The sequence below is a fragment of the Cydia splendana genome, chromosome Z, assembly GCF_910591565.1.
Source record: "Cydia splendana chromosome Z, ilCydSple1.2, whole genome shotgun sequence".
NCBI lineage: Eukaryota > Metazoa > Arthropoda > Insecta > Lepidoptera > Tortricidae > Cydia > Cydia splendana.
In genome coordinates this window covers 43,879,712-43,894,444 of record NC_085987.1, presented here as the reverse complement: position 1 = coordinate 43,894,444, position 14,733 = coordinate 43,879,712, and the positions used below count along the sequence as shown (strand labels likewise).

General features: G+C 38.4%; 1 protein-coding gene and 1 long non-coding RNA gene across 2 annotated transcripts in view; one reads left to right on the top strand and one right to left on the bottom strand.

The window, feature by feature from the left end:
• LOC134804144 (arf-GAP with Rho-GAP domain, ANK repeat and PH domain-containing protein 2) overlaps positions 1-13,506 on the bottom strand; it is a 45,569-nt gene extending 32,063 nt beyond the window's left edge. The window contains exons 1-2 of the mRNA XM_063777088.1: positions 11,789-13,506; positions 10,544-10,736 (exon numbers count right to left, since the gene is read on the bottom strand). Coding sequence (XP_063633158.1) covers positions 10,544-10,736; positions 11,789-13,296 — 1,701 coding nt within the window. The 5' untranslated portion in view covers positions 13,297-13,506. The remainder of the gene's footprint in view (positions 1-10,543; positions 10,737-11,788) is intronic.
• The window catches only part of LOC134804157 (uncharacterized), a 460,972-nt gene that overhangs the window by 220,595 nt on the left and 225,644 nt on the right, over positions 1-14,733 (top strand). The gene's annotated exons all lie outside the window — the stretch shown is intronic.

Here is a 14,733-nt window from a genome sequence, read left to right as displayed (position 1 = left end):
TCTATTACGGTTATAAATGTGCGGCGATGAATATTATCTCCTGTGAGTCACGAGACTCGCATGTCATACACTATATCTCGATATGTTTATATGAATTATATGTTATCGTACTCAACGGCTATGCAAGGCAAGGCCTTGCTACTATTAAATACTTGCATTTTTCGCCACTGTTGGTAAACATGGACATATCGTTCAGACATTGACAATACAAACTTGTACTTATGGCAGATGTTCATTCTTAAATTCATGATGTGTAGTAAGTAGTGGTGGTAAATTCATATCAATTGTATTGAGATTAGAACGCCGTTTTTATCCAGTATGTTTCAAATATTACTTGATTTCTGCATCCATAACTCTTTACGTTTTAGTTTTTTATTCTTGTAGCGCTCCATAAAGTCCATATTTATATAACAATAACAATATAGAGTGCTCGGAATATTTTCGGGTTATTTTAAAAGTCACACTTCTATGAAATTATGACGTAATAACACTTGCACTGCGTGGTCTATCAAAATCGCTGCAGACTTTTCTTGGTCTAACTCTAGTGTTACTACTGCCCTTAAGAAGTTGCCCCAATGCATGGTATTGTACGACTTCAATTTTGTATACTTGAGTGAGTGAGTGAGAATGAGTCCTGAGTACTCTCATTGTATCACTGATTTATGTATCTTCCTAAATTTGTTCGATGCGTCAAGAGCGCCGTTGATTTACCAAATTAGACTTTCAGGAGAGTATTGACCTGCCCACTCCAAATATATCTACAGTATTGTCCGTTCCTCTCACAGGTCTAGAATGTAGGTACAAGATTTTGTCTGAGTATCTAAATATTCCAATATCAAATTGAAACTTTCCTTTATTCTTGTGAAATGTTGCTGAAATTTGTACACGCAGTTACGCGAGGGATTGTTGTGATTTCGTTCTATAAGGCTGAACGGGTAAGAAACACAATTTTCATCACACTTGCTCGTAAAAGGTGTTAGTACACGTATGCGATGCGATCCGTAAATCCTAAATTTCGACCTAGGGCTGTAACGTACGTACGAAATTAGGCAAAGTTTTATTTATTTCCATTTCATTTCTCACAAGTGTGATGAAAAACATTGTGTTTGCCACGGGCGGTACAGGAATTACGAACTCGTGTTAATTAAGCCCTCGCCTTCAGCTTCGGGCTTCAGTTCGCACTCGTTCGTAAATTCTTGTTTACCGCCCCTGATACACAATGTAATTCTGGCGTCACACACGTGGATAAAGAGTCTTAGTAAAGGTTAAATATCTACAAGTGCAGTTCAACCAGAGTCGCGCGTTCATTCAACCAATCACTACGCGCGTAACGCATAACGTCATATAACAGTTGCAGTTGCATGTGCATAGGGCCTATCGATAGAGATGCAGCGATTGGTTGACCCAGTTCTACCTGGACCCACTATTGATAGGTAGGTACAATGCGCGGATTATATGCAGTAGCTGTGAACGGGTTTCGATCGAATATAGTTGGCCTTCGTGATTCCGTACTTAAGTGCATGCTTATGCGTATTTGATCTAATGTTTACATTCTGACGACCTGTCTGGCCTACAATGTAAAACATTGCCTGTTAAACATCAAATTTAGTACATATTAAATCACATTTTCAACCGGGGCTATCGTGAATTTATTGTATACCTTTATTTAACAACGTTTCAAAAAAACATTCTCGATATTAGACCCGGTTGTAAATGTGATTTAATATGTGTTCAAAACGTGAAAGTTTCTAAATCGGAATATAGTCAAACGTATTGGAAGTATATATTGAATAATCACCCACCGTATCTCCAGTAGGGCTAATATGGTCGGCTCTTTATCATTTGTCACCATGCCTGTCACGTTCTAACAAATATGTAAGTGCGAAAGTGACGCATGGAATGACAGGTGATAAAAATGCGACCATGATACCGCTGCTGAATACAGCTTTACGTATTTTCTAGTTCGCATTATTATTTATAAAATTCAACATCAACGAAATGGAGACGTAGTAAAATAATAAAATTGCTCGTAGGAGATTGTTATGCTAGCGAGCGTGTAATTAAAAATCTTTTATTATTTTTCCGTAATACTATTTCGTCCTCCTGTATGTTTAATTAGGGTCTCTATTGTTTTCGAAATAGTTTTAAGTCATAATGTATTGTTTGTCCGAATTTTCGTTAGTCATAATTGGTTTTTCTCAGAAACGCGTAACTTTTCAGGATTGCCATAAAACAAACCTAACCTAACCTAACCTATCTACAGAACAACCTTACGAAAATCCTGAAAAGTTAACGGTTTCAGTTTTATGACTAACGATAATATGACAAACAATACATTATGACTTAAAACTTTATGGGAAACAAAGGGACCCCGTTTAATTAACATGCCATTTTAAACCATATTGCAAACAGATAAGATCTACTTATTCCTAGTACCTAAACTAAAACATTCAACAAAAAAAAGAATGCAATATCGGAGCGGCTAAGGTATTCACAATATCTGAACACGCGCTCTAACGCTTTGACAATAGATGCGTGTTCAGATATTTGTGAGCGCCTTGACCGCTCCGATATATCTGATGGCGACTGTATGCTGGTGAAAATACAAAATAGCTTATCATTTTAGTGTTCGCAGAAATCAAGACTGTGATAGCCTTTAACCTGTCATAATTCCGAGTTGTGCAATAACGCCAATAACGAAACGATAACAAAAATAAACATTAAAAAACATTGCGTAAAATTTTTACCACAGCTATGACCCTTTGTTTGATATTCCATTTCATAATTATAATTATTATAAGAGTAAGGGCTGATGTAGGGCTCATTTAGACGATGCGAGAACTGGCATGCGAGTTTCATTACATTGCGGGTTTTGATCGGTCGGTTGAATTGGACGTAACCAACAGTCCGCAATGTAACTAAAATCGCATGCGAGTTCGCGCGCCGTCTAAGGGCTGATCTTTGTCGAGGACCAATCGCTGATGGAAAATGCCAAAACGAAGCTTAAATTACGTAGGGTAATAGTCACGCGACTTTTGTTAGCATATTTCACATGATGGTCATCTTGACTAGGCCCCCTTGATTATAGCAAAGAGAATAGAGTGTTTAGTGGCGGATTGTCAAAGTAAATTACGTAGCCACTGTTTTACTGCCATCTTTAGACAGAAGATTAAAACTGTTAGAACGCCATTTGACTTTGATCATTATTCTTTCACTGATATGTGTTAATTTGTTAAATTTTGAAATTAACGCCATCTACTCTACTCGACAGTAGGCCAAAGGTGGTGCAATATTTTCGAGCGATGGCTACTGTCGAGTAGTACGCGTTAATTTCAAAATACATATAACAAATTAACACAGATCAGTGAAAGAATAAGGATCAAAGTCAAATGGCGTTCTAACAGTTTTAATCTTCTGTCGAAAAACGGCAGTAAATGTACTGTGGCTACATAATTTCCGTGACAGTAACTCTCTATACACTCTTTGGTTATAAGTAGCACTACCCCTAATTACAGGCAAAATAGGCACAATGCCTAGCTTGCCTAGGACAGGTCACAATTTTTTTTTAATGCTGTAATCATTGCAGTTATCATTGACGCTGAAGATATTATCAAGTACTTTTTAGCATTCCGTACCCAAAGGGTAAAAACGGGAGCCTATTACTAAGACTCCGCTGTCCGTCTGTCTGTCTGTCACCAGGATGTAACTCATGAACCGTGATAGCTAGACAATTGAAATTATCACAGATGACGTATTTCTGTTCCCGCTATAACAACAAATACTAAAAATAAGTTTTTGGCAAAAATTTCATTTTTGGTACAAGCTTTTATCGCTGACTGTACTTTTCTTACGACAGACAACTAATACTCATCGAGACAATTCTAAAAACCCCTAACACAATTAGGTTGCGTTGTTTCACCACGGAGTTTCTATGGCCACCTCCTGTCTCCATCATCAGATCAGTTCGACAATAATATGTTTTTGTACATATTGTCATCAGAACTACATACAGCTGCCAATTTTCATGACGCTACGATCCTTGGAAGATGGTTAAATTAGTTACCTTAGATTCCATTACATGTTATAGTTACATACAGGTCGAGAGTTCCTATGGCCACCTCCTGTCTCCATCATCAGATCAGTTCGACAGTACTATATTATTGTATTGTCATCAGAACTACATACAGCTGCCAATTTTCATGACGCTACGATCCTTGGAAGATGGTTAAATTAGTTACCTTAGATTCCATTACATAGTTAGTTACATACAGGTCGACCTAATAAAAGCTTGTTAAAAACAGAATAAAATAATAAATATTTAAGTGGAGCTCCCATACAACAAAACAGACGTGATTTTTGTGTACGGAACCCTTCGTGCGCGAGTCCGACTCGCACTTGGCCGGTTTTATTTAAACACACATTTGAGAATCTCGATTGACATGTCATAAAGCGTACACAATAGACCAGTACGTACCGGAGGCTTGAGGATAGACGACTTGTATAGTTTAATGGTAGTTTTTAGGAACCGGTTTATGCAGGTAATGCTGGCATTAGGCCAGCAATTGAGGTATTGGCAACGTCGACACTATTAAATAAATAATAATAAATAAATATTATAGGACATTCTTACACAGATTGACTAAGTCCCACAGTAAGCTCAAAAAGGCTTGTGTTGTGGGTACTCAGACAACGATATACTTATATAATATAATATATAAAATACTTAAATACATAGAAAACAACCATGACTCAGGAACAAATATCTGTGTCATCACACAAATAAATGCCCTTACTGGGATTCGAACCCAGTATCATCGGCTTCACAGTCAGGGTCACTACCCACTAGGCCAGACCGGACTATTGACGGATGGGTCGCTAGTTACTCAAGGACGAATGGAACATTTGGCCTATCTTTCATACATTTATGGGCGGAATAAAGGGTGGCTGCTAGGATAACGCGCTAGTGTAGTTTAATGATCGCTTTTAGGAACCGGTTTATGCAAGTAAAGTTGGCACTAGGCCGGTGATTGAGGTATTGGCAACGTCGATGCCATGACGGATGGGCCGCTAGTTACTCAAGGACGAATGGAACATTAGCCTATTTTCATAGAATTCATAGAGTGATGACCGTAAAGGGACCTATGGGTCAAACACATTTTAGAAAAAGTTCACTTCTGTGGACAATACAATAAGTTGACGACTCTGGAACATAATATATGTATATATATCCCGTTTTTCTATTACCAATTTTCAGTACTTATTGAAAAAAATCTATTCCGCCTATAAAATAGCTTTAATGTCCAAACTTAACTGTCAATAGAGGTTACAGCAGTGTGTCATCTATAGGGCATTTACATGTCAAGCACTGGGACGTTTACTTTGCCTACTTTTTAAACTAATCGCTAGGTCCACTATATTTTTTTCATTTCCTGTTCTCCGACTCATTGCTTTGTTATGTACGGTGTATAGGCACACATACAATTTAACACGCTGATCTAACCTAACTATTTACTAGCTGGCACCAGTGACTAGACTGAAGGTATAATATATATCAGTATATCACACATGAAGTGTGCAATTACCCTATAAATGTAACTAACGCCATCCGCTCATTAATTTATAATGAGATTATATCTGTCGCACGACTTTATATACATACTCGGCTTCTAGTATACCGTCACTGTTGACTGACAATTCGTAAACGTTTATCTTTACCACGAGTTTGACACAGACATATTCGCTAGCGACTGCGTAAACTAACTGACGATGCATCTCCCTCGTACTGACATTGGTGCAAGGGAGATGCACTGCGTTTAAGTTGTCGCAGTCGCTAGCGTTTAAGGCCGCGTTAAACCCAGTGGGAGGGTACTAATTGTAAAAGATGTTTGTTGTTATACCTCTCGCGTTAAATGATGGTCTCTATGGCAGTTCCTTGGGCTTAAGAAAGTAGGGTCTCTACTCATTTTAGCATACATCCGCTCATAGAAGGTAGGATCCTATAGAAGTGGTATACATGTGCCTCCGTGAGGGACAAATCATACGCAATGCGACACAATGATTGGTCGAATTTATTTGTTGCCCACCATAATCCATACTAAATTTACGGTGGGGAACAAATAAAATGTGAGACTGTGACAAGGACAAACAATAATAGTTCTTTCGCTGCTACTCCTACTGAAAGATACATAAGACTCTCCAGTTCGGACATTTCCCCCACCCCTCATGCCAGATCCAGTTTTCTTGTTACTAAAATCGATGACATGGTTCCTAAGAAGAGATCGTCGTATGTCTTATAGTTTCAGATTTTCCCATACTGACCGATCTAAATGGGCCACCCTGTATACTAGATTCATGCATCCGCATTATGTAGTATCTGTGCGTAGTCTGTGTCTGGTGGATGACCCGTAAACCAGCACGTAATTGGAACACGTCCTCTGGATAACGAGGATGTTGCTCCCGTCACGGAATCACAACACTGACTCATTGGAGCTTCGCACGGGGAGCGGTTGTTCACGTAATTTCTACAATTGGATATTTTCCTACTAGTCAAATCAGTTACTTTTTTAGAACTGTCAAAACGATTTTCTAATATGGAATTTATATGAAACATTACATCGTGACGTCACGGGCAACTCACCTACTTTTTATATTTCTATCCGATTTATTAAATATAACTTGTGTTTAAAAATAACTCCTATCTGTGTTTTTATAATAATTATCTGGTGCTTTATTTCATGCATGGTGTAAAATAATTTATAAATTTTAAGTACAGTATAATATTAATACCCTATTGGGTCATTATTTACAATACAGCTACGTACTGAAGGTGAGTCAAGGGGGCTTAGCAAAGTTGACAATTTTACAGTAAGCTGCAGAGATAACTGACCCCTCTTGCATAGAAACTTGTTTGCAGGGGGGTCAGTTATATTTGCAGATTACTGTACATCGACAAACACTAAACTAATAGAAAAAAAGTATCGGAAAGACACGTATAGATGCCACGAAAGGCCACGTGACTATTTCATGATTGACATGATTTAAGTTTCTATATTGGCGTTTTCTATTAACGATTGTCAACTTGGCTAGACCCCCAGATCTGAATGAGATGGCGCTGTATGGCTCCGTACCGTACACCATGCGGTAACATTGGTTTGGACCACACATGACGCAAATCGAATCGGGCCGAAAGTGGATTGTTTACTACATACTTTAGAATGTATACTTTATTTATCTTTTTTTTATGACATAGGAGGCGGACGAGCAGACGAATCACCTGATGGTAAGCAGTTGCCGTCGCCCATGGACACCTGCAACACCAGATGGGTTGCAAGTGAGTTATCTGCCTTACGATGGGAGCACGCTCTTGAAGGTCGTGTCGGTCCGAAAATACCGCGACGACAGTTCATTCAAGCTGTGCGAGGCAGGAATTTTCTATACATAAATTAAATTGTTTCACAGCGGTCGTGAAATGTAAAATCAAATTTCACTGAAAAACGATATCAAACGTTCTTGCGCTTTCTTAATTAAAAATGAAGATAAAGATTAAAGGACAAAGGAGGTGGATTCATTGTGACGTCATCGTCTTCGTTTTTCATACCGGAGTGAATCAAATCGTTTTGACGCTTCATAAAGAGTAGAAGAGAGGAGTAGAATTTTACTGATTATTATAGCCTGTCCGATTTCTAATATCAAGTTCGCCATAGATTTACTATTATATAATCTGTGCTATGGCGTACTTAATATTAGAACTTACGAGTAGAACTACACTACGTTATTAAAATGTCCGCATCTCTTTCAATAATGGCAAATAACTCATTCATTATTTATGCGTTTTACTAATTAGTTTTCAGAGTAACTGTAAGATTCAGGCCCCGTAGACAACATACCAATCGCTAACGCTACGTAGAGAACGAAACGCAACTGTCAAGGTCGCACTAATAAGGAAGAGCGATAGAGACACACAAAGCGTTTCGATTTCGAAGCGCAAACGATCGTCACCTTGGCTAGGCCGCCTGAACAGTTAGCGCTATCAAATAGCCAAATAGCATAGCGGTGTCATACAATCTCATTAATTTGTAGGCACAACTTTCACTAGGTACAGTCTAGCTAGCGTAGCTATTAACCATCTGGCAAAAAACATCGGCAAAAAATGTACAAAGTTATTTTTTACATTAAATGTACATAGATATTTATACTGGTATTCAGAATTGGAATAAACTCATGTTTGCGAGTGTATTTAATAATATTACTGCGGGTATAAATTTATACAATTTATTAATGAAAGTTACTATTTATTCAAGTTTTCACGGTTACACCCTTCCCTTTTTTTATGGCTGAATTAAAAAAAATATGTGATGTACAGTAGAATCCGCATATAATGACATCGAAGGGAAGTGACAAAAACGTCATACTAGTTAAGCGGATGTCATATAAAGCATAGTGGATAAACTTCTTATTTGTGTTAACTTTTCCAAATCAATCCCAAATTTCTTTGTGAGAGATGAGTTTTATTAACCTTGTACCAATTATCCACTTTTCACTGAGAATCAAAACTAAAACAACATACACGCTACGCACGCACCAAACGTCCTTGCAGGGAAAGGCGTGGGGACGGCCACCAAAACCAGCGAATGTGTCAATATAACCGGACATAATGTCATGAAAATAGGATTTATAGGTCATAGTAAGCGATTTGTCACTATATGCGAAGTCATCCTATCCGACTTTGTCACAAAGAATTTTACTTATATGTAAACCAAACTTCATACAGTAATTACGTTATAGTAAGCGGTTGGTCAGTATAAGTATGTACCTAAATTGTACAACAAATATTAAATACACTCAGCTTTGACTTTATACTCTTGGCTTTTTGTTTCAACTGCAAGGTTTATAAACAGATATAAAAAAGAGATTATCTCTTTACTACTCATGCACGAGTTAAAAAAAATTTAACCTCGTAATTTAAGATGCAGGACAATTTTCGTGCTTTACAGTTTACATTTTAGCTACAGATCTCGCCTGGATTTTATCCTGTAGATAGTCCTAAGATCTGGTACGTATTAAGACCTGTTTTATCGACAGATCTCGTGTTAAAACCTTTATCGTCATCACAGCTCTCGCGGCACGTGTTATCGTATCATTCGGAACAGTTGACGCGATAGCGTAAGATTAGATAATCCGTGGGGTGTGCCAAGCCTAACAAACGGTGCCGACCTACATCGTGCATCATGACAATAGGATGTAATTTAGGAAAATATACCCACAAAGTTGGTGTCTCGCAGGTCCTACAATAATCCTCATAGACACTTTTTAGCAACAGAGAACGTAGTATCGGCCCAAAGTGTCAATGAGTTTAAGAATTAGACAAGCACAATGCAAACTCTACTCAACACTGAAATGGCAGCCATCAACCGAGTTTTCAGAGCCGCTCTGGCCGCTCTGGATACAGGCATTATCAGTTATTTCAACTGCCTCCCTGCTTTACAAATAATAATAAAAATAAAATGTTGTCCATAAAGTTAACATTTTCTGCCAAAAACATAAGTATGCTTGACGCCGCCGACGTGGTGTATAAAAGCTGTGCCGTCTAGTAATACGAGGCAGGCCTTATTACGCCCTACCACCTAACAACGATTTAAAAAAATGCGTGTTTTTAAGCAAACACAGCTTTAGCACATAATATGGAATTATGTAGCCTCAATGAGTTGAGGTCTATCAACTTTCAAAAATAAATAAGCCATTATATGTAGGAAAATGTTTGTAATTGCCAAAAAACATCCTTCAATATCATTGAAACCGTTATAAAGTGCCGTTCGTCTCATTGGGAGCAGTAGGCCATCACGGTAATTTAGTGCTTATTACCGCGCAATAAGTGCCATAAAATTATTATGCACATGTTCAATACAATGTCATATTTGTTTTATACTTTCTCTTACGCTAGCATGTCGCGACTCGCGTCGAACTAAATTCGCCTTTGTTATAAGAGAAATATGGTGGTCATTTGAATGATGGTACATTTCATTTTAAGTCTAGCATGTGTGATAATGATAAATGTATAGATTTAGATACGAGTTCATTGTTGTTTGTACATATTTGTTTTAATATGACAGGCATGCAATTCGTATTGCCACAAAATACTGCAAACAAGGTCATTTTTAATATGCTCTCAGTGTTTTTAATTTACAAAGAATATAATCCTACACAATACTGTATGTCTTTTAAAATTAGCATAAACGTTATTTGTAAATTAAAATAGTCCAAAATTTTCATTTAGCCCAGAATAAGGCGACAAGTTGCGAGAAAGCAAGTAGGTCTATTCTATAGCTTGACTATTTTATCGGATATTTAAACGTAAATTTAGATCCTACAGTACACTCTTGTGATCCCGTGTCAATGTGTACAAGCCGAGTGAACGCACGAGCGGAGCGCGCAGCGGGGCGTGCAGCGTTTATATTAACAAATACAAATGTATGCGAGCGGCCGCATTGCTTTGACGCTGCCCGCTACGCTAGACGCTGATAAAAACTCGCAAAGCGGCACTAACCTTCAAATAACACCATCCGCACCTAGTAAACTCTGCCGTATGTTTCGTCTGGAACTCCCCAGCTAAATGTTCCGCAATCTTCTGCGCCCAGTTTCTTCGTTCTGACGCACTGGCGCAGCTGAAGAGGACTTTTCGAGAAGATCGCGATCCGGTGCTGACTGAAAGCTCGAGCATGTAGGAGTTGCTTGTTGTGCTGAAAAAGACCTTGATGTTAGGTAGATAATGCTACTTTTCGATTGGTAAATAATTGGAATTAGGACTGATAACTCCAGCAGACATAGTAGCAGTGGCTTATTTTGTTAAAATGGACCTTGATGTTAGGTAAGTAAGGTTACATTTGAATGACGTTAAAGGGAAGTTAAATTCCTTCCATGATATGGAAGGAATTTAAAGGGGCCCACTGATTAACAGTCCGCCGGACGGAATCGGCCTGTCAGTTAGGACAAAAAGTTGACAGTTCCGAACAACTGACAGGCAGATACCATCCGGCGGACTGTTAATCAGTGGGCCCCTTAAGGAAAATAATAGTGCTATTTGACACAAATCAAAATTAATAGGCTGATTAAAACGAAACATCTAATTTTATTCCTAATTAAGGAATAATAATTAAATCAAATAACTAATCAATGGCTCATATTACTTTAGAATAGGTACTTAGTATTAATGAGACATCTAATGAGTAATAGACGCATGTAATAGTAATGCGTCATCAGAGAGTAGCCAGGTAACTATTACACTTTAGAGCATAAATAATAGGTCACTTTATATAGAAATTTCCTAATAAATTGGTCCAGTTTGATTTTGAGTGTTTTATGGATTAACAACGTATCGGGTATTTTAAGGTAAAAACAATTACCCACTGTCATATTTAATATGTATCTAAAAAGCCTACATTTTAGCATTATTAGATTGATTTTGACGTTTGATTTTGATACCGAGCAAACTGATGAATATAACCAAAAGCGAGGATCTTTTATTCATGCACATGAATTTTCTATCTGGGCCTTATAATACTATTCACCTTTACAAAATTGCGTTCTCCAGAGCACATAGTCGCTGTGGCCGAAATCGATCAGGAGAGCATAATCATCACCTTTTCAGTTAAAATTTCATATACACGATTAAGTTAGTAATGCATGATTTATCAATTAACAGCTTCCATTTAACTAAGAAGGTTTTTCAAGAAGTGGTTTAAAAGAGCAAATAATGTAAAAAATAAAATGGCCAATTAATGAAATGACTTACCTGGACGACAGAGGCAACACAACTTGCAAAGAGTTGATTGTATCCAGAGGGTAAGACTCCTTCAAGACGGAGTTAGTTGGGTCTGTATAACACAACAATTTCTGTTCAGACAGCACACAAAACCTACTCTGTGTGTTCTTAAACAAGTCTTCAACACCGCCGGACACTACTTTAGTCAATGTACCACTGAAAAATTGCACCGGCAAGCCGTTTACTGGTGGTCTTTCTATCGTATCAACTTTAGGAATGACCGCTTTTGGGGATTTGTTTAACATATTGTCCAATTTTAACATGCTTGAGAATTTCTGCATAACCGAATGTGTACTGGTAGATCTTTCTCCAGCTTTTGGCAACGAGTCTGTATCGCTAACAAACCAGTTGGAATTGTTGTCCTTGTCCACCATTGGGACTTTTTCATCTTTTATCTCAGTCTCAGGAAACAGGCTGTCTGATCTCTCCGGGGGAGTAGGAGGATTGTAATATTCAATGTCTCGGAAATCAAAGGTCTCATCTGAATTGTCTGTAGTAACTATAGTACCGTAAGTATCTCCTATTAAGAATGATTCCAGTAGTATTAACTCATTGCTTACTCCATCATATTTTGGTGCAGGTTTGCTTGTGTTTAGTGGATCAAACTCATAAATTGTACTTTTGCTAGGTCTCTGTGTTTTGTTACAATTTGTACTTGTGTGAGTGCTTATGGTACTATTTGGTAGTGTCCAGTTCTCATACATAGAGTTCTGTCTCATGACCTCTATGCTCTCTCGTTTCTTCCGTCTTTCTGGGACTTCAGGCGCTGATCTTATGCTTACTATACTATTCGCTCTTGAAGGTTTCGGTGTGTCATATGTTAACTGCTCATTTTCCAAATTGGTATAGTTGTTTTGATCTGATTCTCGGCTGTCATATGAGAAATTACTAACAGTGTCGGTGTTGGAGTCTGAATTTGTAGAAAATAGTGAAAGATCATCAAAATGGGATGCATTCAGGTTGAGCGATGGCAATTCTTGGGTATTTTCGTTCTCCGCTTTATACCTCTTCTGTTCTAATAGTGGTGAATGGAACTGTATGTTGTCGAAGAGGCTGACATCCACTACTGGCATGGAGACACAGCGCTGGTCTTCTGTTTCCTCCAGAGAGTCTGTCTTTTTCACTTTTCTCAGTTTCATGCCCGCACTCCTCGTGCCTTCTATGACGGATTTGGTGACGGAGTCCCGCACAGCCCGCGACGTCGTGAGCGTCTTTTCCAACGTACCTTTAGCAAACTTGGACCCATCCTGAATGGATTTTTCAATTTTCTCGTTTGCCGACCTAGCCGAGCTACTCACTTTCAGCGCCACATCCTCGGATATCTGTTTAGACACTGAACTTATGGATCTGAATATGTCCGAGGCGGAAACTCTGTCGTTGGGATTGATTTTAGTTCTCGGCAAGGGAACTGGTCGCTTGAGCGGATCATTTTGTGGCAGAAATGCACTCCTCGGCTTCGGAACGGGCGGCGTATCCATCGGGATCGGTGCACTATCACTGTACAACTATTTAGACGACGATAACATTGCTAAGCCATTATACAAGTTTCATAAACAATGTGACGGGTGACTCACAGGGGGCTAAACAAACCACTTCTTTATTATGTTGACCCAATTATGTCGACCGCTCTTTACAAAAGTACAAAGATTTGTATCAGCCGTGTAAATAACTAGACTTTGATCACTTAAAACGAGCTAATAATTAACCAAAGCGAAAGTATATTTATAAAAAACTTCGAACGATTCGACGTTGTAATAGCGCTGAACTGAAGGAGTGTTTGTAGCGCAGACGCAGTGCGCAGCTGTCTGCCACAGATGAAGAACAAATTCTATAGGCAGATGGAGGCCACAGACTATAAACATACCTTCACCATGATTAAGCCCTTGCTACACGGTCGTCGACAAGCCTTCAGACCGCGACAACCGCGTGACCTTGGTCCGTCCCGGACCGTGTAGACAGTTGTTTCCAAAGAGAATATAATCACTACGTTTTAAGAGACGGGACTTCCATACTAGCGACTTGAATCAGTTTTGTGTATGTTTGGTTCTCCAATCATTACCAACATGTACGACAAAGAGCTGTCAAAGAACAATAGTACCAACATAACAGACTTAAATAGTGTAGTATGCTACACGCTTGCGTATTTTATCGATATCGATAAATTGGGGAGGGTTGAAACATGGGCCTTTGTCAACAAATTTCGTACTCGTTATCAGGTTAGAATCGAGTCCACATTTAAGGCCTGTGCACAGCGGCTTGCGTGTGCGTGACGTGCACGTGCGCGTGCGGTAGAATGTTGGAGCCGCACACGCACACGTCACGCAGGCGGTGTGCCGTCTCTCATAAGGATCTGTATACTACAACGCAGCACGCACACGTGCACGTCACGCACACGCAGCCGGTGTACACAGGCCTTTAAGTCGTATGTTATAATTATATAGTGTTCTTTGAGTGGATTAATACATGGTTGGACTTAAATGTGAACACGATTTTTATTTGTTAAAATACAAATATATAAACTGATTTTTTTTAACTAAATTAATATAATTATAGATGGTAAAGCAAATTTGTCAGTAGAAAAAGGCGCGAAATTCAAATTTTTTATGAGTAGATATCCCTTCGCGCCTACATTTTTCAAATTTGCCGCCTTTTTCTACCGACAACATCAGCTTGACTAGCTATAATTTAAAATACATCCCGACGGTTCGATGGTCCACAGATAACAGAGGAAAATGTGTGTTCACCTGTGTCAAAATTACAATGTGTATATCTAACTTAAATCATTTTTTTCCATATATTATATTCTATAATAATAAAATTAAGTCTTCCTTTACAACTTATTTGACCCATTGCCTGCATCTGAAAACATTTAATCATTAAAACAGACACATATACATTTTCTTATATTTTAGGTT